We start from the raw sequence: 24,607 nt of genomic DNA, 5'->3' as shown, positions 1-24,607 counted from the left end.
TAGCAGAGATCCAATATTCCGTTCTCACGAGTGGGGCAGGTGACATACTGGGTGACACTGCTCAGCGTCTTTTTACAGGTGACATTATTAAAGTCACCAAGCAATAAGCAGGGGGCCTCTGGAGAGATAGATTGTAATCTTTGAGCTACTGAGAAAATGGCATCAGAAATGGTTTTGATGTCCACTCTGGGATGGACTTACACTACTGTTAGAAATATTTGGGGAGTTCCCTAGGCAGATGAAATGGTCTAACAGGCACTGACAGCAGCTCGATATCCGGTAAACAAATCTGTTCACACACAGTGGCACCATTGCACCACTTAGGATTGATGTATAGGCAAACAACCCCACAGTGACGCTTCCTTGTCACCGCTGGGTTGGCTCATTAAAAGTCTGCTAACGAGTCTTTCATTGGATTCAGGTGTGTTGGAGCAGGGAGACAACTAAGAGTGTCAGGAATGTGGCTCTCGAGGACCGAACTTGGCCACCCCTGGTCTAGATGGATCAGGATCCCAGAAGTAGTGGGACACCTAAAGCTTTGTATTGCAGCAATGATACTGACTAAAAATCTGCACCATCGGACACCCCCAGACTTAATAGCAAAGTTGGATCTAGGTTTACCACGTACTTGCTTGATTTAAATCCCAGGAGAAAGTCCCTTGTATAGTGGATCCTATAGAGCTTGACAAACAGATCCTGAGTAATGTTCAGCACGATTGCCAGCAGTAGGAAGGAAAATATCTCCATTGTTGGACTTGATACGCAAGACAAAACACCCGTACACAAACTACTAAAAAACTTGGTAGTTTAAAAATAAAAACGCAGGCAATTTAAGCTACAAACAGGTTTTGAGACACGGATAGCTGCTACAGGTCACCACAACAGCAGCGCCCTGCCCCCCACCAGGCACCATTCCTACAGTAAATCACAGTGGTGGCAGCATCATGCTGTGGGGACGTTTTTCAGCGGCAGGAATAGGGAGACTAGTCAGGATTGAGGGAAAGATGAATGCAGCAATGTAGAGACATCCTGGATGAAAACCTGCTCCAGAGCGCTCTTGAGCTCAGACTGGGGTGACAGTTCATCTTTCAGCAGCACAATGACCCTAAGCACACAGCCAAGATATCAAAAGAGTGGCTTCAGGAAAACTCTGTGAATGTCCCTTGCGTGGCCCATCCAGAGCCCAGACCTGAATCTGACTGAACATCTCTGGAGAGATCTGAAAATGGCTGTGCACCGACGCTCCCCATCCAACCTGATGGAGCTTGAGAGGTCCTGCAAAGAGGAAAGGACAAAACTACCCAACGATAGGTGCACCAAGTTTGTAGCATCATATTCAGGAACACAGTAGGCTCTTTGACTAGTGTTCTGGTCAAAATATAGTTAAATGGAATCAAAAGACTCTTCCATGATTTATTTATTTTTAAATGGATTTAATTGATTATGTCAAGTAATTGTTTCGGCCCTATTATTCACACCTCCTGGCACACACTAAAACAAAGTTTATTGACCTTGTAAGTTTCATTCACACACCATTCAGTCAAATAACCAGAACATCTACATTTGAATGTCATGTGCTGTTTTAGGCTGCTCTCTATGGAGTTCCGTTCTTACATCTATGACATACATGGGTAAAGACATGGTCCATCAGCATGTTTTTTGCTCAGCCGAGTCACACACCTCTGTATCCTCTGTTCCTAAATTTGAAGTGTTCTCATTGCCATCTGGTTCGATGTTCCTTAATGATTCCTCTTCAGTGTGAATCATCACGTGACTCCACAGTGTCCTTGTAGCCAAAGAGTTCATCACACTTAGTGCTACTACACGGTTTCATCCCCGTGTGGATTACAGAGTGGTTGACCAAAGATGAATTTAGCCTGAATTGTTTTGCACAAATTAAACAAATAAATGGTTTTTCACCTGTGTGTTTTTTCATGTGTGATTCCAGATTTGACCTCCAACTAAAAGATTTGTTACAAACTGAACAGTTAAAAGGCTTTTCTCTTAAATGAACCTTCATGTGATATTCCAGTGTTTTCTCCATGTCAAATCTCTTGGCACAAACAGAGCAAGAGAATGGTTTCTGCTCACAGTGAATTTTCATGTGTTTCCTCAGGTGGCCACTTTGGCCAAAGCCTTTGCCACACTCCGAGCAGCTAAACGGTTTCTCTCCTGTGTGAACTCTCATATGTCTCTTCACGTAACTCTTAACGCTGAATGTTTGATCACACTCGGTGCAACCAAACGGTTTCTCTTTACTGTGTGTTCTCAAGTGTGCCTTCAAATTACCCTTTTGGCAAAAACCTTTATTACACTGAGAGCAGTTAAATGGTTTCTCTCCTGTGTGAATTCTCATGTGAGTCTGTAATGCACTCTTATGGCTGAATTTTTTACCACACTCGGAGCAGAAAACTTGATTCTCTTCACTGTGAATTGTCATGTGTCTCTTCAGGTGATCCTTCAGGCTAAATGTTCTTCCACATTCAGAGCAGCCCAAGGATCTTTTGACATTAATGTGTTCCAAGCTAACTGCACTGACTTTATGTTTCAGAGGGTTGAGACTGAACTTAGGTGCTGTGCTCTCCTTCCATTCACAATTGCTGTCTTTAAAATCAGGCCCAGAAGACTCTGAAGCCTCATTGTCCATGTTTAAATGACTGCAAGGATCCAAGATGCTGACTGTTTCTGGAAAGCATTCGTCCTCACTGTGACTTTCTGTTTTCATCTGTTCGGTGAAGCTGTTGGATAGATGACCTGCATCTATGTTCTTGTCAGTTTGGCTTTGATGGGGGCCCAGCAAAGTTGGTTTCTCTTCATTTTCACTTTTCACAGTGACAGGAGTAAATGAGACACTGATTAGGTCAGTGCCCTCCAGCTGTTGAACCTGTGCTCCCTCCTGATGGATACAAAGTTCCTCATGCTCCTGTTTAATGTTTAATGGATCACCCTGGTCCGGACTGGAGCAGATCTTCTGCTGTGATACCTCGTCTTTACTTATCAGCACCTGCTGCATGTTTGCTGGGGACAAATACAAACAGACATTAGCAAGGGACCACCTGATATGTTCTTCGGTTCAGCTTTTAACACTGGCCCAGAAGCAACAACTCTCAAGTGCTGACTCTTGAGAACTTCAACAATATTTTAAGAGTTAGTAGAATTATAAGATTAAAAAGGGTCCAAGTTTCAGGACTTTGCAAATGATCAGTTACTATTGCAGTGCCTCTCATATTTTGCACTGACATGTGGGGTTGGGCACCGAAACCCAGTTCAGCACCATTTCCTCTCATCGATACCTACCTGACTCAATTACACTGCAGATTTCAAAGTCTGAAATACTTAGCCTAGTATCTCACTGATGCATGTCTGGTGGAGAGGAGGTGGAGACTGGAGACACGAATAGCAGTGAAAAGGTGATTAACGTTCTTATGTGGAATCTCACTGAATTGGTCCTCCTGACGTGCGTGCATTTTGTCAGATTACAGTAGTGCTATGTGACTAAAAAGATTAATTCAGGTTTTGAGTATATTTCTTATTGTTACATGGGAAACAAGGTACCAGTAGATTCAGTAGATTCTCACAAATGCAACAAGACCAAGCATTCATGATATGCACACTCTTAAGTAGGGCTGGGTATCGTCTAGGACAAGCTGATTCGATACGATTCTCGATACACAGCTCACAATTCGAAACGATTCTCAATATAGTGCAGCTCGATTCGATTCCGATATCGATATTTAAACTTTAAAATTTATGCGCAAAGCCATTCAATCAACAAAACCAACCAAATATATTTATGTTCAATTTATTGAACAATGATACATTAAGCAACAGTAATAATAACTGTAACTTTAATAGAAAAATAAAGTGCATTTGGTTTAATGCTTTTAACATATGAAACCAAAAAGGGCCCATTTTTAACAGATAAAAAAAAATAAAATAAAGTGCATCTATAATGCTTTTAACCAAACATTGAAAACCATGAGTGGTGTCCACTCAGCTTATTAAAACTCCTGGCTGAAACATCAGTATTTTTAACATAGATAAAAAAAAAAAGTGCATCTATAATGCTTTTAACCAAACATATTGAAAACCATGAGTGGTGTCCACTCAGCTTATTACAACTCCTGGCTGAAACATCAGTATTGAACATAAATAGAACACAAAGTTAAAGAACTCCTCTCAGTAATGTGGACTTCACAAATGCCACTCTACTCCATTATATTTTTGTGTAGAAACAGTAGTTGGTCAACATGCTCTGGGTTAAGTGCACTTCTCTGTGCAGTGACTATATCTCCTGCAGTGGAAAATACTCGCTCTGAAGAGACACTAGTCCCTGGAATACACAGGTAGGTTTTTGCAAGACGTGACAAAAGTGGATACTCGGTCTGGTGCTCTTTCCACCAGCTGAGTGGATTGCCACCTACAAGGGACATGGGAGCAGTTTGTTTGTATCGAGTAATTTCCTCCTCAGTGTGATCCTGTGTGGTTCTATGTCTCGCTGCAGTACCTGTACTGCATGTTTGACCAAGAAGATCAGCCAGACTGCATGATGACCTTGCTCTCTTGGTGGGTGGACCAGTAGAGATGTCCTGCTTGTTGTCATCCTGCACTAGCACCTCATCGGGGTCTGCTGTCTCTGTTTCAGCCTGTTCCTATAGAAGTAAATCAGAAAGAGAAAAAGCAGGTTTAATATAACTTGCGTTTTGCCATTATTAAATTCACCATTCTAATTTAACATAATCTGCCAAATGTGTATTTTCCCCAACTTTAACATTATAAAAGTATCCATTATAAGCATTTTCTTTTAAACCTTAACATATGACGTATGTGACATACACAAAAAATATTTTTTATAAGTCAGTAACTTAGTGATAATTTAAACAAAGATATTAGTGATAATTTAAACAAAGATATTACCTGAAATGGTTGCTGGATCCCTCCTGCCTCTGCAATGACCCTCATGTAGATGTCCTGGCGTTCATCATCGGAGAGGAAGAGAAGTGCCTTGAATCTTGGATCCATAGCTGCACACACGTATAAAGTCTCTTTCTGCTCGTCCTTGTATCTCTTGCTCAGGTCCTCACAAATGGCTGATTTTATTTTTTTCACTAATGCAGAATCAGATGGGCTTTCTTGAAGATCATGGAGGAACTGAGCATGAAGTGGTGCCACAACTGATAAGGTTGGGATGTTTTCCTGAGACATCACAAGTGTAGCTACCTTCATGGGCTTCGTGGCATCCACAATCTCCTCAGCAGATGTTATCTCTGACTCACTGAGGGTGCAGACTTCTTTTTCTGTCTTCCTTATTTCACCAGACAGTAGAGCGGCAGATATAGCGGGTTGCTGCTCAAGAAAACGTTGGAGCATATCATGAGCGCTATTCCACCTAGTTACATCAGTTAGCAGTTTATGTTCAGGCAACTGCAGTAGTTTTTGTTTTTGTCGCAGTACATGGCTCGCTGTAGCGCTGCGCCTGAAGAAGCTGGTTATGCGCCTCACTCGACCCAACAAACGGGCAACATTAGGGAGCTTCAGTGCACGTTGTGATGCCAAGTTGAGAGTATGGGCAAAACACTTGAAATGCAACATACCGGTTAGCTCAGCCGGGTTTTTGGATGCTATGCTCCACTCATCCAGCGCCATTTTCAGTAACTCCGCTATGTTAGTCCCCGTATGGCTCTCATGCATGGCTCATGTTTGTAAAACGAACGCCATTAGCTCCCAGTCGTCGGTAATAAAATGACAGGTGATCGTTACATATGACTGTGTGGTTCGAGATGTCCACCCGTCGCACGTAAGGGCAACTCTTGCAGCTGAAGTTAGTGAAGTTCTGACATGTTCTTTGACCTCTTCGTACTTCCTGGGCACAGCTATTTCAGTTATATAGCGACGGGTTGGGATAACGTAACGTGGCTCCAGCGTATTTACCATGTAGCGAAAGCCTCTGTTTTCAACCACGCAGTAGGGACGCAACTCCAGGCAGATGAAATGCACCACCGAGTCAGTAATCTTGATTGCACGCGGTGAGGTAGATGGAAACTTATACGTGGTGTTGTCCAGAGTCGTTTGCTTCGGGTCTACAGGTTTCTGTTGTGATTTTGGTGCTGCTGCTAGCTTGTCAGCATGGTGCCTATGTAGGTGAGCCCGCAAGTTGGTAGTGTTTCCAGAATAGCGTACCGTACTATTACAGTGCCTGCATATTGCATTTATTTTGCCCAGTCCCTGGTCTTTTTCACTGGCTTTAAAACCAAAATGTGCCCAAACATCTGCTTTTAGGGACAGCGGCGCTTCTAGAATCCTCTCGGCCATTTTGCTTATTCATGTCACTTGCACTTCCTCGTTGTATCGATTTTTATGCACAGCCCTACTCTTAAGGCTATAAAATTGGGCTAATAGTAAAAACACAATAATACGAGGGCTGTCCATAAAGTATAGGTTCTTTTTATTTTTTTCAAAAACTATATGGATTTCATTCATATGTTTTTACGTCAGACATGCATGAACCCTCGTGCGCATGCGTGAGTTTTTCCACGCCTGTCGGTGACGTCATTCGCCTGTGAGCACTCCTTGTGGGAGGAGTCGTCCAGCCCCTCGTCGGAATTCCTTTGTCTGAGAAGTTGCTGAGAGACTGGCGCTTTGTTTGATCAAAATTTTTTCTAAACCTGTGAGACACATCGAAGTGGTCATGGTTCGAAAAATTAAGCTGGTTTTCAGTGAAAATTTTAACGGCTGATGAGAGATTTTGAGGTGACACTGTCGCTTTAAGGACTTCCCACGGTGCGAGACGTCGCGCTGCGCTCTCAGGCGGCGTCATCAGCCTGTTTCAAGCTGAAAACCTCCACATTTCAGGCTCTATTGATCCAGGACGTCGTGAGAGAACAGAGAAGTTTCAGAAGAAGTCGGTTTCAGCATTTTATCCGGATATTCCACTGTTAAAGGAGATTTTTTTAATGAAAGACGTGCGGACGGGTCCGCGCGTCGGGACGCAGCCGACGCGGAGCGGCGGCACAGGAAAAACACCTCCGTGTTGATAACCATTTGTAAATCCAGGTGGCTTTTGATGGCTTTCAGTGGAATGAGTATATGAGAAATTGTTTAACAGCTGGACATGTTCCAACTTGTCCTTAAGGCTTCCAACAGAGGTGTTTTTCTTGTGGCGGAGCGTCGCGGCGGCTGCGAGCCGACGCGCGGACCCGTCCGCACGTCTTTCATTAAAAAAATCTCCTTTAACAGTGGAATATCCGGATAAAATGCTGAAACCGACTTCTTCTGAAACTTCTCTGTTCTCTCACGACGTCCTGGATCAATAGAGCCTGAAATGTGGAGGTTTTCAGCTTGAAACAGGCTGATGACGCCGCCTGAGAGCGGTGCGCGACATCTCGCACTGTGGGAAGTCCTTAAAGCGACAGTGTCACCTCAAAATCTCTCATCAGCCGTTAAAATTTTCACTGAAAACCAGCTTAATTTTTTGAACCATGTCCACTTCGATGTGTCTCACAGGTTTAGAAAAAATTTTGATCAAACAAAGCGCCAGTCTCTCAGCAACTTCTCAGACAAAGGAATTCCGACGAGGGGCTGGACGACTCCTCCCACAAGGAGTGCTCACAGGCGAATGACGTCACCGACAGTCGTGGAAAAACTCACGCATGCGCACGAGGGTTCAAGCACGTCTGACGTAAAAACATATGAATGAAATCCATATAGTTTTTGAAAAAATAAAAAGGACCTATACTTTATGGACAGACCTCGTAGTAGCATCTGCTGTTGACGCTACAAACTCAAATTATGTTCAAACTGCTTTTTTAGCAATCCTGTGAATCACTAAACTAGTATTTAGTTGTATAACTACAGTTTTTCATGATTTCTTCACATCTGCGAGGCATTCATTTTGTTGGTTTGGAACCAAGATTTTGCTTGTTTACTAGTGTGCTTGGGGTCATTGTCTTGTTGAAACACCCATTTCAAGGGCATGTTCTCTTCAGCATAAGGCAACATGACCTCTTCAAGTATTTTGACATATCCAAACTGATCCATGATACCTGGTATGCGATATATAGGCCCAACACCATAGTAGGAGAAACATGCCCATATCATGATCCTTGCACCACCATGTTTTCCATTTTCTTCCACGCGTCTGTTTTTTTTTTTTGTCCATTTTAAAGCACTGGAGATCATTGTAGATGACCAGCCTATAATTTTTTGCACCTGCATATAAGTTTTCCCCTCTCCAATCAACTTTATAATCAAACTACACTGTTCTTCATTACAATGTCTTGAACGTCCCATTTTCCTCAGGCTTTCAAAGAGAAAAGCATGTCCAACAGGTGTTGGCTTCATCCTTAAATAGGGGACACCTGATTCACACCTGTTTGTGCCACAAAATTGACAAACTCACTGACTGAATGCCACACTACTATTATTGTGAACACCCCCTTTTCTACTTTTTTTTTTTTTTTTTTTACTAATAGCCCAATTGTATAGCCTTAAGAGTGTGCATATCATGAATGATTGGTCTTGTTGGATTTGTGAGAATCTACTGAATCTACTGGTACCTTGTTTCCCATGTAACAATAAGAAATATACTCAAAACCTGGATTAATCTTTTCAGTCACATAGCACTACTATTATTCTGAACACTACTGTATCTGCTGAATGCCATCTAGAGCGGCGGCAAAAATATGGCCACAAATCTTGAGCAGTCAGCACACATACCGTGTGGCACACATACGAAAGTCAAGCGGCACGCGTCCTTTGTAGGCACAAGGATTTTCATGCAAATGCTGTGCAGCACTCACGGATGTTCAGCGCCACTGGCGTGGCTGGCATGACGTCATCCACAATACTCAGGACGGATGTTGACTATTACATTGTTATTATGTGAAAGAGGTGTGAAAATTTCCCCAACTTTAGGCAGAAAAAGCACTGAAAATAATAATAAAACTAGACCTGCCAGCAGATATACACGGGGGACAAGCCCCCTATGCGGGCTGCCACTCGAGCCCCCAGGAGGAATATATACTCAACAAAAATATAAACGCAACACTTTTGGTTTTGCTCCCATTTTGTATGAGATGAACTCAAAGATCTAAAACTTTTTTCACATACACAATATCACCATTTCCCTCAAATATTGTTCACAAACCAGTCTAAATCTGTGATAGTGAGCACTTCTCCTTTGTTGAGATAATCATCCCACCTCACAGGTGTGCCATATCAAGATGCTGATTAGACACCATGATTAGTGCACAGGTGTGCCTTAGACTGCCGACAATAAAAGGCCACTCTGAAAGGTGCAGTTTTTTTTTATTTGGGGGGGATACCAGTCAGTATCTGGTGTGACCACCATTTGCCTCATGCAGTGCAACACATCTCCTTCGCATCATCCGTGAAGAGAACACCTCTCCAACGTGCCAAACGCCAGTGAATGTGAGCATTTGCCCACTCAAGTCGGTTACGACGACAAACTGGAGTCAGGTCGAGACCCCAATGAGGACAACGAGCATGCAGATGAGCTTCCCTGAGACGGTTTCTGACAGTTTGTGCAGAAATTCTTTGGTTATGCAAACCGATTGTTTCAGCAGCTGTCCGAGTGGCTGGTCCCAGATGATCTTGGAGGTGAACATGCTGGATGTGGAGGTCCTGGGCTGGTGTGGTTACACGTGGTCTGCGGTTGTGAGGCTGGTTGGATGTACTGCCAAATTCTCTGAAACGCCTTTGGAGACGGCTTATGGTAGAGACATGAACATTCAATACACGAGCAACAGCTCTGGTTGACATTCCTGCTGTCAGCATGCCACTTGGACGCTCCCTCAAATCTTGCGACATCTGTGGCATTGTGCTGTGTGATAAAACTGCACCTTTCAGAGTGGCCTTTTATTGTGGGCAGTCTAAGGCACCCCTGTGCACTAATCATGGTGTCTAATCAGCATCTTGATATGGCACACCTGTGAGGTGGGATGGATTATCTCAGCAAAGGAGAAGTGCTCACTATCACAGATTTAGACTGGTTTGTGAACAATATTTGAGAGAAATGGTGATATTGTATATGTGGAAAAAGTTTTAGATCTTTGAGTTCATCTCATACAAAATGGGAGCAAAACCAAAAGTGTTGCGTTTATATTTTTGTTCAGTATATGACTCGAAACAATGCAGCTGCAAGATGCAGGCCTGATTCACAGAGCCACATGGGCGATGGCACCGTCAAGCCAACTCTCCCTTTAAGAGGACTAAATTTAAGTAAGACATCCATACTTTTCCAGTGTGTACACTGAATGAAAGCCTTGTTGTGCATCCAGATACTGTAATGCATACTGTTTTGAGAACAGAGCGCATTTCCGAAAATAAATAAAACTCCCAGAGCCCAGTTTTGCCACAGGCTGTGCTCACATTGACATGCAACCTGACTGACTGAGGATTACACCAACTGCCTGCGCTTACGGTCCGGTGTCAGGGGAGGGCTGAGCTCCTGACACCGCTGCCGCAGGCAAAGCGGTCCACCCTGCCTCCATTGCGTATGCGCCATTTCAGAGCTAAGCCGCTCACCTAAGACAGAGTCTCTTCAACCAAAGCGATCAAATGGATTAATTAATTAACCATCAGATGACAAGGTAAAACCTCTTAAATCATTCTAAAGTCAGTTTTAAGCAGAAACAAGGCAAAATTCTGTGATGCTTTGAAATGACCGACGCGCAGTGAATGCATCAGCTAGCAGCTCATGCAGCTGCCGCGCTATGATCGCTTCATCCGTCTTTTTGGATGAAATAATGCTGAATTTATGTGGAAATGATCATTGTGCAAAACTTCAGATATCTGTCCCCGAGACAGATGATGACAGGAGTGCAGTTTTAAGCAGAAACGAGGTGTTAATCGGTGAACCGTAGCTGATGACACATGCGCAGTGAAGGCAGGGCAGACTGATTTTTAGGGGGCACCGTTCAGTCGGCAACACTGGGAAAGACCCAAAACTTGTACAGATGTGGAAAAATAAATAATTACCCAGGAAAACAGAAAGACATACACTACATTTCACTATCTGTGTGGTGGCGCAGTGGCACTGTGCCATTGCTTCGAGACAGTCCTGGACTATCAATGTTGGTTAAAAACGCAAAAGTACTTTATATCCGATTACTCGATTCATCGCCAGAATAATCGATAGAATACTCGATTACTAAAATAACTGATAGCTGCAGCCCTCTCCTCCACCTTTGTCATGTACTTCTCTGATACACCAGACTTCCTCATACAATACCACACAATTCTACAAACAATGCAACTCCTTCTGGCATTCTCTACACTTCTCCATCAGCACTCTCAGAACAAATGTTGCATCCGCAGTTTGAACATTGCTGGTCTCTGATGGATAAGTTGTTGAGATGTGAATTTCATGCTTACTATGCAGCTAATTTAAGATTATTACTCCCCACTTGTGGCACCAACGTGACTGACTACTATGCTTTTTGTTCATTTTTCTGTGTCACTGGACCATATTTCATGCTTAATGGACTTAATCACCCTAATAACATAAAGAAGTGTGTCCACTGAATGTATGTGCAGGTTGTGGTGGAGATGACACTAATGACCAAAGTAGAGGTTAAAAAGTAGCTAGGTTTTACAACCCATCATCTTGGATTTTTTTATTCTTAATTAATTTATAACAAGTTGCAAAGATTCACTTTCAGTTTGAGTTTAAGGAAGATAATTTTAGAAATGTATAAACAAATTAAAATGTGTGAAATACTAAGTGTTCCAATACTTTTGGAGGGCACTGCATATAGCACACTGAGCACTTTAAACAATGTGTTCCGCTGCTAATAATAATAATAATAATTAAAAGCTCTAACACAAACCTGATGTGTGTCCGTCAATCTGATTGTCACCTTTTTTGACAAACTTTCCTCCTAGGATTCTTTCAAGGAAGTGGCTAATCGTACCCTTATTAAAATAGTTCACACGTAACGCAGCCTTGGTTAGAAAATGCACGTAGTAGCCTCATGATCACGTGACCTGTATTGACCAATAACAGACGCTACGTATCAATAGAAGTTCACTGTACAAATACGGCCACGGTCTTCTTCCAAACGGTCCAAATGCGTGTTCAGCAGCTGCAGACTGCCCTCCTTCACAAACGCTGTCATTATTTGGGCTTTAAATCTTTTACTCTGTCTGTAGTGACCGTGTAGCTCAGTGAAAATGCAGCTAGCACGCTAAGCTAACAACGTCAGATTACCAGAGTGGGAAAAGTCCAGTAAAATTAAATCCATTCGTACTGGTTCATAGAGACATAGACAGATGGCGACTGTTAAAATTATGTTGTACATCAAATGAACTTTCTAAAGACAAAAATCAGCCACCGCTAAGTAAACAGCGCAACAGCTTTCTTCTTCGTCTTCTTAATGTGCGGCAGCTTGGCTGCTTGAAGGGCAGGATGCTGCCCTCCACAGGTCGGTGGAAATACAATGAAATCTGACTGCCTGTAACGGTTTCGATCTGCAACCTTCTTTCCTCGCAGAGGATTAATGCTATAAGTACCAATTCACCACACATCAGGTATATTCAGAGTCATGTAAAAACTGAACAAATAACATCAAAGGAAGAAGCTCCTACCTCTTTAGTCTGAATTTCCTGCAACTAAAAACAACAACTTGATTTGCTTTCTCGAAAAGGCCTCTTAATTCTTCTTTGTTGTGGGCGGCTGTTCGATCTACAGTGTCTTCAGTTAATTTTACAACCTGAAATCCTTTTACATGTACAGTAATGTTCCTCAGGGCTATGTACATTATTGGAAGAAAAAGGTATGTCCCTCAAATTTCCTAACCTACAGATACAAGCAGTTTTAAGTCTGTCTTTCATAGTTACACTTAACAAAAATATAAACGCAACACTTTTGGTTTTGCTCCCATTTTGTATGAGATGAACTCAAAGATCTAAAACTTTTTCCACATACACAATATCACCATTTCCCTCAAATATTGTTCACAAACCAGTCTAAATCTGTGATAGTGAGCACTTCTCCTTTGCTGAGATAATCCATCCCACCTCACAGGTGTGCCTTAGACTGCCCACAATAAAAGGCCACTCTGAAAGGTGCAGTTTTATCACACAGCACAGTGCCACAGATGTCGCAAGATTTGAGGGAGCGTGCAATTGGCATGCTGACAGCAGGAATGTCAACCAGAGCTGTTGCTTGTGTATTGAATGTTCATTTCTCTACCATAAGCCGTGTCCAAAGGCGTTTCAGAGAATTTGGCAGTACATCCAACCAGCCTCACAACCGCAGACCACGTGTAACCACACCAGCCCAGGACCTCCACATCCAGCATGTTCACCTCCAAGATCGTCTGAGACCAGCCACTTGGACAGCTGCTGAAACAATCGGTTTGCATAACCAAAGAATTTCTGCACAAACTGTCAGAAACCGTCTCAGGGAAGCTCATCTGCATGCTCGTCGTCCTCATCGGGGTCTCGACCTGACTCCAGTTCGTCGTTGTAACCGACTTGAGTGGGCAAATGCTCTCACTCGCTGGCGTTTGGCACGTTGGAGAGGTGTTCTCTTCACGGATGAATCCCGGTTCACACTGTCCAGGGTAGATGGCAGACAGCGTGTGTGGCGTCGTGTGGGTGAGCGGTTTTCTGATGTCATTGTTGTGGATCGAGTGACCCATGCTGGCGGTGGGGTTATGGTATGGGCAGGCGTCTGTTATGGACGAGGAACACAGGTGCATTTTATTGATGGCATTTTGAATGCACAGAGATACCGTGACGAGATCCTGAGGCCCATTGTTGTGCCATCCAAGAACATCACCTCATGTTGCAGCAGGATAATGCACGGCCCCATGTTGCAAGGATCTGTACACAATTCTTGGAAGCTGAAAATGTCCCAGTTCTTGCATGGCCGGCATACTCACCGGACATGTCACCCATTGAGCATGTTTGGGATGCTCTGGACCGGCGTATACGACAGCGTGTACCAGTTCCTGCCAATATCCAGCAACTTCGCACAGCCATTGAAGAGGAGTGGACCAACATTCCACAGGCCACAATTGACAACCTGATCAACTCTATGCGAAGGAGATGTGTTGCACTGCATGAGGCAAATGGTGGTCACACCAGATACTGACTGGTATCCCCCCCAATAAAACAAAACTGCACCTTTCAGAGTGGCCTTTTATTGTGGACAGTCTAAGGCACACCTGTGCACTAATCATGGTGTGTAATCATCATCTTGGTATGGCACACCTGTGAGGTGGGATGGATTATCTCAGGCAAGGAGAAGTGCTCACTATCACAGATTTAGACTGGTTTGTGAACAATATTTGAGGGAAATGGTGATATTGTGTATGTGGAAAAAGTTTTAGATCTTTGAGTTCATCTCATACAAAATGGGAGCAAAACCAAAAGTGTTGTGTTTATATTTTTGTTGAGTGTACATCCATTGATTCTAACAGTTCTACATTAGACCATTTTACACTTCGATTCATGGTAATCAATCAACGGGGAAACCAACTCATTATCCTAATCAAAGCCATCTCATGATGCCAATGATGCATGACCAAACTTGCATGACAAAAGACTGATTGTGATTGTCACCATCTACAAGCAGAAAGGAGGTTAGTCTGACTACAGAAACCATTGCGGAATCAATTGCTGTCTGCTGCAGGAAAGGTTCTCACAAACATCTAAGACCACTAGCAGAAAATATCCTCCCTAAAACTCAGTGGTTTCTGACTATCCACTGTCCACCAACTGCAAGAAAAGTGTTGAGAGCAACACCAACTGTTGTTCCTGACTTGACAAAGGAGTTTGTCAGTGTGTCATGCCCACTTCTGTGGATGATCCTGAGCAAAACAGGCTATCCGGAAAAATTCATTAAGATTGTGATGCTTCTCCACAATGACATGTCCAGCACCATTTTGGTAAATGGCACAAAAATTGAAGCCTTCAATGTTCAGTCAGGACTAAGGCAGGGCTTTCATCACCCCTATGCTCCTCATCATCTTTGTGGCAACAGTCAAAGACAAGGTGCCACCATTAATTGACATCCTGTGCAGAATGGATGGAAAGCTCCTCATCCTGGACCGACTAAGAGCCAAGAAAAAAAAAAATCATCACTTTGCTCGTGGACGTCCAGTATGCCAATGACAGCACTGTGTCATCCCTTACAGAAGGTCTTTGATAAATCTTTGAAACCTTCAATGAAGCCTACACCAAGCTTGGTCTTCACATCAACCTGAAAAAGACACAGATCCTGTATCAGCCTCCACCCAACAAAGTCAGTCCAAAGCTTCCTGTAAAACTGCATGGACAGGTCCTGGAGAACATTATTCACTTTCCAGACCTTTGCAGCCATGTGTCATCCAACAACGACATCCAACAATGATTCTGGAGAAGGCTTCAGCTGGGTTTGCATCCGTTTTCAACCACAGAGACCTTCAACATGAGACAAACATCCTTGTCTACAACGCTGTCGTCATGCCAACATGGTTTGAAAAACACAATTTTTTCTATACCTCAATAAACAAGAAAAATAGGTGAATAATCTAAGGTATATATTGATCAGAAAATTCTTTGTGATGATTGCTATGAACAACTTCATAATGAAGTCACTGAAGTCATATAATGAAGTCATGCATAGTATATTGTGGTGTTTAGAGCATACATCAGCCCCTGGATGCTTTTTATTGGGTTCTCAAGTTATTAATTAATCACAAGCATTATGAAAATTCCATTCTAAAATAACAACAAAATGATTAGCAAAATTTCAGAATTGTTGAGCTCTGTATGCAGACGAGGTAGCTCAGTGGGACAGGACTTGGATGACTAATGTGTAGCTCTTGGCTTGATTCATGTTCACAAGACCTGTTTATGTCTTTGGACAAGGTACCTCATCTGCATTGTCTCAATCTACCCATCTGTAAATGGCAACCACCTTTGGCTGCGGCAGTAACCTGTGATAGAATGGTATCCTGTCCAGGGGTGAGACATATCCTGCCTCCAGTATGTACTTAACATCAGTTACTATACATAGTAACAGTGACATATTACGCCACCAGCATCTGCACATGAATAACTACAGAAGCAGTGAAAATTTATATTTTACAGTTGCAAATTATTTTAAATATCTCATGCTGTATATGGCTTCTCAGATTCTACGATTTTCATGTTTGTCTTCTATATTAATTTAATTTAATTAGCTTATAATGCACCAAATCACAGCAAAAGCCCTCTCAAGGTGCCTCACATACAACAATTCAACATAAAATTTAAATAAATAATTAAAAATCAGAAGTAAAAGAATAAAACAGATAAAAAATAAAAACTATTCATAAGAAAGAGAATAAAAATAGGTTTTCAGTCTTGACTTAAAAATGTCCATGGACTCTGACTGCCTCACGGTCGCAGGAAGACTATTCCACAGGGTGGGTGCACGATTTTACGATATTAAAAAAAAAAATCCCAGGAAGTTCTTCTTCAGTTTCCAGGCTCCAGCTGCATCCTGGGATAGCTTAGTGTAGCCCGGTTGCACATTATGAAGGCTGTAGATCATCCACAAGAAGAAGACGAAGAGCCTTTTATTGTCATTGTACATATACATACATATAGTGAAATTTGTCCTCTGCATTTAACCCATCCTAATTACAGCTAGACACAGTCCAACCACTAGGAGCGCAGTGGGCAGCCACAGTCTGGCACCTGGAAACCATCTCCAGATGTAGAGACACTGCCTTGGTCAGGGGTAGAGAAAGGAGCAGACTCCAAATAAGCATGTTTTGATTGTGAGAGGAAACCAGAGTGCCCGGAGGAAACCCACACAGACATGGGAAGAATGTGGAAAATGCACACAGAAAGGCAGAAAGGGATCCCACGACCTTCTTGCTGCAAGGCACCAGTGCTAACCACTAAGCCACCGTACCACCATAAATGTGGAACACTTCACAAATTTGGGTGTAGTGTTGCACTACTATTGAATGCCGCCTGAGTATCTGGACACCCTACTGATGCACTGCTTTTTGCCTTTTACTTTCATCTGCTCTACACTACAAAATATGGAGATAAGGACCAATAAATATAGGCCTCAGGGCCTATGTCAGATATAGATTTAGCAGTATAAGCAGTAACAATGGTAATCATAATCTAGAGTGAAAACAGCAGTGGCACATAACAGCAGTAAAATCACAACATTCTTTATTCATCAATTTAAAATGATTTGTAACCTGATAAACAATAGACTGATTTAAAAAATAATTAATCATGGTAATGATTACTGCTGACATATAACGACAATAAAACTGTGAACTTGCAAAATGTACTGAACGGACATTGTGATCACAAAGACAATAATAGATTATTGTCCCTGCTGTTGTGTGGGCCGCTGAAGAGGAGGTACTGCTGGCCCACCACCACCAGATGGCGCCCTGCTTGGAGTGCGGGCTTCAAGCACAAGAGGGTGCAGGAGCCACTGGGAGTGACAGCTGTCACTCATCATCAGCACCAGCTGTCACTCATTCATCTCATCACCATCACCATAAAGGCCGGACTGCAACTCCACCTCCTCGCTGAGAAATCAGCTACCATTCAGGTGATATTCTCTGTACTTAACACTGACTAATAGTCTGATCTTCTTTGCAGCCGTTTTCCTGTGGGTGTTGCCTTATCTGTGGGATTGGCGTTTGGTGTGATCAGCGACGGCTTCGCTTCACACCCCAACCAGATAAGTGGTTAGACAGGAGCTGCACGAGTGTGTGATTGGAGGTGGAGGTTTTCCCTCCTAACTGTATACAGACTGTGGGATTACTGAGTGTGCGGACTCACACTCATCAGGACTGTCTCTGTTCTCTGCCAGCAGTACCGGGTCTGACTGCTGAAGACAGCAGCCACCTGGGGCGCAGGGCTTGGCGGCTCCGGTGTTCTTCAGCTCTGTTGGTGGTGGAAGCTGTGTGGGATCCGGCTCTTCTCTCGCCAGGCGTCTTCTATCGTCGAGCCTGCCCACACGTCACTTTGTGTATAATTGACAGTCCATCATATTGTTATTGTCTGTACGTCGTTGTGCGATTCACAACATTAAATTGTTACTTTTGGCTTATCCATTGTCCGTTCATTAACGCCCCCTGTTGTGGGTCCGTGTCACGACACTTTCACAACACCTGCATTGAATAAGACTGACAATAGACTACAGTTACTTGTATATGAAGCATGATTCTTTTCACCAATAAGCAAAAGTTTGGTCATTTTTCTATTCATTAAATATTTCATATATTTTGAAGCTGTATTTAAAATAGTATTCTCTATTGATTTTTTCAGCATTTTCAATGGTTTTGATAAAGTAGACTGTCCGCACATACCAAATGGACACCAAGTCTATTTTGTGCCAAACAAGAACACCAATAGTGCCAAATGTAATAAGTTTCATAATTCCAAATCTTTTCATAGTTATAGTTTACGTATTTAGTAACAACACAAAAGTTAATTCAAGGAACTGTCTTGTTGTGTTCCTGAAATAATAATTTATGAATGGTATAATTTGAAATCAAAAACTGTGTTTCTATAAATATTTGTGTTTTAACTGTAATAAGTGAGCTGAGAAAATGAATTAATTAGATAACTAATGAATGAATATGTTGAACCAGAGAATGTTTAAACTAGATGCCAACTCGTACTGAAATTCTAAAAGGTTTTCTGTCAGTGGTCTGTCTTGTATCACATGCTTAGGAGTAATATGAATAGGGGTGGAATGATGCACAGTGAAACATGACATCGTATTTGGAGGCTTGTATTGAATTGCATTGTTTTTTGAAAATAAGTATCTCCACAACTGTATGAAAGAAATAACATTCTGCTGCAGAAGACTCATAAATTATTTCTAAAATATACATATAGAAAAGAACATCAAGGATTACAAGTTATACTTCAAAATAATTTGTTTCTTAAAAGTTAAAATATTCACCACAGATTACTTTCTACGTAATTGCTGTGAACAGCGATGTAATTGTGTATCATCATATGTGTATCATCATATGCATCAGATCACGATATGTGTATCGTGATATGTATCGTATCAAAATTGGTGAATCACGATATATATCAAATCCTAATAAGTATTGAATCGCGACTGGTGTATCATGATATATATTGAATCGTGATTGGTGCATTATGATACTGTGCATCTGGAAAGTACTCACAGTGCTTCACTTTTTCCACATTTTGTTATGTTACAGCCTTTTTCCAAAATGGATGAAATTCTTTTTTTTTTTTTCCTCAAAATTCTACACACAATACCCCATAATGACAATGTGAAAAGTTTTCTGTGATATTTGCAAATTTATTAAAAATAGAAATTGCATGTACATAATACCCCTTTACACCGAGTCCATGACTGAGCTATGATCGACAAACGGCCTCTGCTCGCTGTCACTCTCACTGACTCCCACTGGGGTTGCAGGCCAGTCACAATGGGGTCTCCATGGTTGCCGTCACTCTCAATCACTCCTCATCGGTCTCCAACAGGTGTGCACGTGTGTTGAACTATTTAAAACACTTGCACAAGTTATGCAACCAGTTAACAGATGCATGGGTCTTATAATCAGTCTTGATAAACTCTCATGTCTCAACTTACTCTCAGCTTGATCCCATGGGTTGTAATAGACTCTCAGCTCTTGATTGACTCTGCATGGGTTGCATCAATGGTCGTGGATATTAGCATATTTTTCAATTGCACAATTCAGTTTCAATGCAAGCTTGGTGCAAAGACATATAACAGATCACAACAGAGACCAACAAAGACTTGTGAGAGATGACAAAATGTCTTGATCTTGTAGGTCTTATATTGATCTCAGTCCGGACAAAGGGCATAAGTAAACAGGGCATAAGTATTCACAGCCTTTGCCATGAAGCTCAAAACTGAGCTCCAAGGCATCCACTGATCATACTTGAGATGGTTGTACAGCTTAATTGGAGTCCACCTGGGATAAATTCAGTTGATTGGACTTGATTTGGAAAGACACACACCTGTCTACATATAAGGTCCTATAGTTGAAAGTGCATGTCAGAGCACAAACCAAGCATGAAGTCAAAGGAATTGTCTGTAGACCTCTGAGACAGGATTGTCTCTAGGCACAAATCTAAGGAAGGGTACAGAAACTTTTCTTCTGCTTTGAAGGTCCCAATGAGCACAGTGACTTCCATCATCTCTAAATATAAGAAGTTTGGATTCACCAGGACTCTTCCTAGAGCTGGCCGCATGTCTAAACTGAGTGATTGGGGAAGAAGAGCCTTAGATAGGGAGGTGATCAAGAACCCAATGGCCACTCTGTCAGAGCTCCAGCATTCTTTTGTGGAGAGAGGAGAACCTTCCAGAAGGACAACCATCTCTGCAGCAATCCACCAATTAGGCCTGTATGGTAGAGTGGTCAGATGGAAGCCACTGCTTAGTAAAAGGCACATGGCAGCCTGTCTGGAGTTTGCCAAAAGGCACCTGAAGGACTCTCAGACCATGAGAAACCAAATTCTCTGGTTTGATGAGATGAATTCTGTTGTGTGTTGGGGGGTGTGGCTGGACATTTTGGTGTTCTTTTCTTTTCTTTGCTCTCCAGGTGGCATGAAAACTGATTTGTCTGTGGAGAAGGTGCTGGCTGAAGAGTCCTTCACCCTCATCAATATCATGTGCAGCACCTGTGAATGGTGCTCACGTGCAGCCTTAAAGACTTTCAGCTGAAGCAGATAATTGGATGGCGTTCTGCATTTAAGTCATGTGTGATTCAAGCAGAATTGCCGGGAACTCGACCTTGTGATGTTCGTTTGTGAGACGCTGAGGACCGCGCCTGGGTTTGACACATCGAGCCCGTGAAGCAGGAAGGGTGAGGGACACATGCTGTCAGCACACATCAGAGGTGATTAAGTGTTTGACTAATTGTTGATAGTAACTTGGTATTTTGTTACGCAGTATATTTGAATTGTGATGAGAATTGTGCAGCTTGCTTCTCACTGCTGTGGCGTGCGGACAAGTGATCCTCCACCTGTTGTGAGAAGCTGCTCATTTGCATAAAGCTTAAAATACAGACCTGAATGTGTTGCTGATAGTGTGTGTCTTTTGAAGGATATTAGTTGTAACTGCTGACTTACCTCACCTCTTCTATGCTTCGCAGAGAGTCGGTTTGTCGTGTCCACCTGGAGGGTGTTTGGCGGTGGTAGTGGGTCCAGGAGCGCCGGGCTTCGATCCTTTTGGGCGCTGGAGAGCGTGCCAGCCTTCACTCCACCAGAAGGACGCTATTTTAGTTTTTACACTTTATTATGCACCAGTGGGTGAAATAAATAAATTGTTTTTGTTATTGGAACCGCTTTCTGGTTATTTTTAGCGCTGGGTTCCGTCTGACGCAGGTCCGCTCCTCAACCCGCGTCGACACATAACAAATTCTTTGACGTGAATTCCAGGCATCATAGAAACCAGGCACCGTCTCTATAGTGAAACATGGTGGTGGCAGTATCATGCTGTGGGGATGTTTTTCAACAGCAGGAACTGGGAGACTAGTCATGAGGGAAAGATGAATGCAGCAATGTACAGAGACATCCTGGATGAAATCCTGCTCCAGAGCGCTCTTAACCTCAGACTGGGATGATGGTTCACCTTTCAGCAGGACAATGACCCTAAACACACAGTCAATATATCAAAGGAGAGGTTCAGGACAACTCTATGAATGTCCTTGAGTGGTCCAGCCAGAGCCCAGACCTGATTCTGATTGAACATCTCTGGAGAGATCTGAAAATGACTGTGCATCAACGCTCCCCAACCAACCTGATGGAGCTCGAGAGGTGCTCCAAAGAGGAATGAGTAAAACTGCCCAAAGATAGGTGCGCTATATTCAAGAAGACCTGAGACTGTAATTGCTGCCAAAGGTGCATCAACAAAGTAATGAGCATTTTTTTAATAAATTTGCAAAATTTCAGCCAAAAGCTTTTTGTCATTATGGGGTGTTGTGAGTAGAATTTTGAGGGGAAAAAATGAATTTACTCCACTTTGGAATAAGGCTGTAACATAAAATGTGGAAAACGTGAAGTGCTGTGAATACTTTCTGTATGCTGTTTGCGTATCACATCATGTAGCGATTGTATCATTACATTCCTAGTTATCAAGGGCTAAAATCCATTTGTAAGATACCTGGTGACTCTTTACTAACATGGGGGGAGACATTAGCTTGGTTTGTAGAGCAGGCTGTCTATAATTAATCAAAATGTTTGATTCCTGATTGCTGCTGAGCATCCAAGTATTTTCTGAAGCACACCGTAATCAATATGGGGATAAAAATGGAGATCAAAAGATGACCTGTGTAAGCTCACTAGTAAGTCCCTTCAGCTGCTCCCTTGTTTGCACTTGGGGTTGCCACAGCAAATCCAAGGTGGATCTGCATGTTGAATTGGCACAAGTTTTACGCCGGATGCCCTTCCTGACGCAACTCTGCATTACATGGAGAAATGTGCCAGGGGTGGGATTTGAACCCGGAACCTTCTGAACTGAAACCAAGCGCATTAACCACTTGGCCACCACCCCTGCTCTGTGTAAGCTCACTAATCAGAATAATTATCAGAATAATTATGATCCAAAATCAATATAGTATTTTCCGCACCATAAGGCGCACCTAAAAGCCTTATATTTTCACAAAAATCGGCATTATGTGCGCACTGAATTCCAAAATCTGTAAAAACGACCGACGTTGTCTTTGACCGTCGGAATATCGGACCATTTCCCGCTGACACAAGGACGTAATACGTAAAGTACGTACGCTGGCAGCGTAGAATACGTACCCTGGCAGCGATAAACCAATCGGCGAACATTACGTAATACGTAAAGTACGTACGCTGGTATCGTAGAGTATGTACTATGCCAGCGATAAACCAATAAGAGAAGAGTCCGTGGTACGTACACTTACCTCCGCCACTCCTCCGGTAGTTATCGTATACTACAGGTATCCTGCAAAACAACATTTGTTTGTCTAAGGATCTTTTTTTTTTTTTTTTTTTGTAGACTATATGTTTTAGCGTGCGCCTTTTGTAAGGGTTAAGTACCCGCTAATTGAGGCCGTGCCTTATAATCCGGTGCGCCTTACGGTGCAGAAAATACGGTATATCTTACACCTTACCCAAAACACTGACTTTTTTTACTGCAGCATCAAACATTCCTGTCAGTATCATTTAGGCGTCATGCGTTACGTGTATTTATTATTAGTAATGTATACAATTAAAATCCCAGATCCAGGACTCTTATCAGTGGCCTCGAGGTGGGAGTCAGCTGGCTGCAGATTGGTCAGATATGACATACAAATTTGTATTTGTTTTCTTCTTGCGTGTCATCATCAATGTCTTTAAGATGACTTCATGGCTCTTTGTTTCCTGCTCTGTTCGGTCTTTCTCCATGATAAGATCATATCTGGCCATCATTCCCATCAGAGAGTCAAGCTCCTCTCGTTTTGTCAGCAGTAAATCTGCATTTAGATGTAGAGCCACTCGTTGAGACAAGCTTTGAAAGGCTGCAGGGTTCAGAGGAGGCCACACATCTGCTGTCAGGACGAGGGTGACGTAAGGGAAAAGCCTCTCGACTGTGGACACAAACTCCTACAAGAGAAGGGAAGAAGATACCAGCTATCAAAAAAATGAAGCCACATTGCATCTCAAAGCTGTACTTCACCTGTGTTCCTTGTTTCCTTCCTTCAGCATTTTGTAAATTCCAGTAGAGCCAAGGCCACCCCTCCATAAATGTAAAACACATGCTGTGCATAGGGCGTCATGATGCACCAAGGTCCTTATTTTATGCACTGAGGCAGCAGCACAGTTATGCGTGACATAGTGTCCCCAGCAAACACTGAACACCAGAGTTGGGTTGAAATGCTTTTAAAGCAATTAGAAATGCAATTACTTTTAAAAGTAGTTGCAGGGGACTTCTGGTTCCGCTAGCAAGAGAATGGCAAAGTTGTGAGCTCCCCATGTTTTTTTGAAAAATAACCCCCAGCGCTACTCTTTTTGCCAACACTGGTGTTTGTTTGTAAAGATGGAAAAAGGGGTTGTTACAAGAAATAAGAAAACTCTACAATTTCGACTGAAGACAAAACAGAGAAAAGCCATGAGGGTTGAAGCTATTCACCCAAGCTAATGTTAGCCATGGGGGACGTGAGTACAACGGAGCCCACTCTGCTTAATATTTTGAAAGAGCTCCACGATTTTAGAAAAGATAACAATGAGCTATCCTTGGACATAAAACGGGAGCTAAAACAGGTAAATGATAGAATGGAAGAAGCAGAGAGGCCCATTGAAGAGACCAAGACCATGTTACAAGCAGCATCAATGCTAATCAAGAGACTAACAGAGTGTCAAGCTAAGCTGGAAGCTAGGCTGGTCAAGCAGGAAGGCCGAGCGCACAGAAACAATCTTCGGATATATGTACGTAATATTGGAAAATAAAGAGGGGCCCAACTTTGGACAACTTGTTGAAAAACAAGCTTGGCTTTCCCAATGACCAGTCACTTGAAACTGAAAAAGGACACTGCGCTCTTAGGACAAAACCAAATGCTTAGGCAAAGCCCAGATCCATTGTGGTGAAGTTTTGGAGCTATCGTATGAAAGA

The 24,607-nt window shown here is 42.6% G+C and overlaps 3 protein-coding genes across 5 annotated transcripts in view; all 3 read right to left on the bottom strand.

Annotated features, from left to right (window-relative positions):
• Positions 1-1,296: 1,296 nt before the first annotated feature.
• LOC117521398 (gastrula zinc finger protein XlCGF52.1-like) lies at positions 1,297-12,381 on the bottom strand. 3 transcript variants are annotated; one of them, XM_034182695.1, is made up of 2 exons: positions 11,850-12,381; positions 1,297-3,018 (listed from the first exon to the last, which is right to left on the bottom strand). In XM_034182695.1, exon 2 carries the CDS (start codon positions 3,011-3,013, stop codon positions 1,754-1,756), a length of 1,260 nt encoding a protein of 419 aa, XP_034038586.1. In that variant the 5' UTR covers positions 3,014-3,018; positions 11,850-12,381; the 3' UTR covers positions 1,297-1,753. The 3 variants fall into 3 exon arrangements, with proteins under 3 accessions (XP_034038586.1, XP_034038585.1, XP_034038587.1); XM_034182694.1 differs by having other exon boundaries at positions 12,230-12,381; XM_034182696.1 differs by having other exon boundaries at positions 12,270-12,365.
• On the bottom strand, positions 3,947-6,445 carry LOC117521402 (zinc finger BED domain-containing protein 1-like). The gene is made up of 2 exons (XM_034182702.1): positions 4,918-6,445; positions 3,947-4,652 (listed from the first exon to the last, which is right to left on the bottom strand). The coding sequence occupies exons 1-2, from the start codon at positions 5,689-5,691 to the stop codon at positions 4,209-4,211; spliced, it is 1,218 nt and encodes a 405-aa protein (XP_034038593.1). The 5' UTR covers positions 5,692-6,445; the 3' UTR covers positions 3,947-4,208.
• Positions 12,382-23,138: 10,757 nt separating the features above from the next.
• fam151a (family with sequence similarity 151 member A) overlaps positions 23,139-24,607 on the bottom strand; it is a 62,396-nt gene continuing 60,927 nt past the window's right edge. Inside the window, exon 11 of the mRNA XM_034182693.1 lies at positions 23,139-23,601. Coding sequence (XP_034038584.1) covers positions 23,275-23,601 — 327 coding nt within the window. The 3' untranslated portion in view covers positions 23,139-23,274. The remainder of the gene's footprint in view (positions 23,602-24,607) is intronic.

Source organism: Thalassophryne amazonica, chromosome 12 (assembly GCF_902500255.1).
Source record: "Thalassophryne amazonica chromosome 12, fThaAma1.1, whole genome shotgun sequence".
In the NCBI taxonomy this organism is placed as follows: Eukaryota; Metazoa; Chordata; class Actinopteri; order Batrachoidiformes; family Batrachoididae; genus Thalassophryne; species Thalassophryne amazonica.
Note: the sequence above shows the minus strand (reverse complement) of the source record. Positions and strands in the feature narration are given on the sequence as shown.

What these genes read in the sequence shown, in the direction of transcription:
- LOC117521402 (XM_034182702.1), bottom strand. Translation starts at nt 5,691, where the DNA reads ATGCATGAGAGCCATACGGGGACTAACATAGCGGAGTTACTGAAAATG. An exon ending in GGATCCAGCAACCATTTCAG is followed by an intron (nt 4,653 to 4,917) that starts GTAATATCTTTG and finishes TTACTTCTATAG; the next exon opens with GAACAGGCTGAAACAGAGAC.
- LOC117521398 (XM_034182694.1), bottom strand. Translation starts at nt 12,320, where the DNA reads ATGTACAACATAATTTTAACAGTCGCCATCTGTCTATGTCTCTATGAA. An exon ending in ACTGGACTTTTCCCACTCTG is followed by an intron (nt 3,019 to 12,229) that starts GTAATCTGACGT and finishes ATTTGTCCCCAG; the next exon opens with CAAACATGCAGCAGGTGCTG.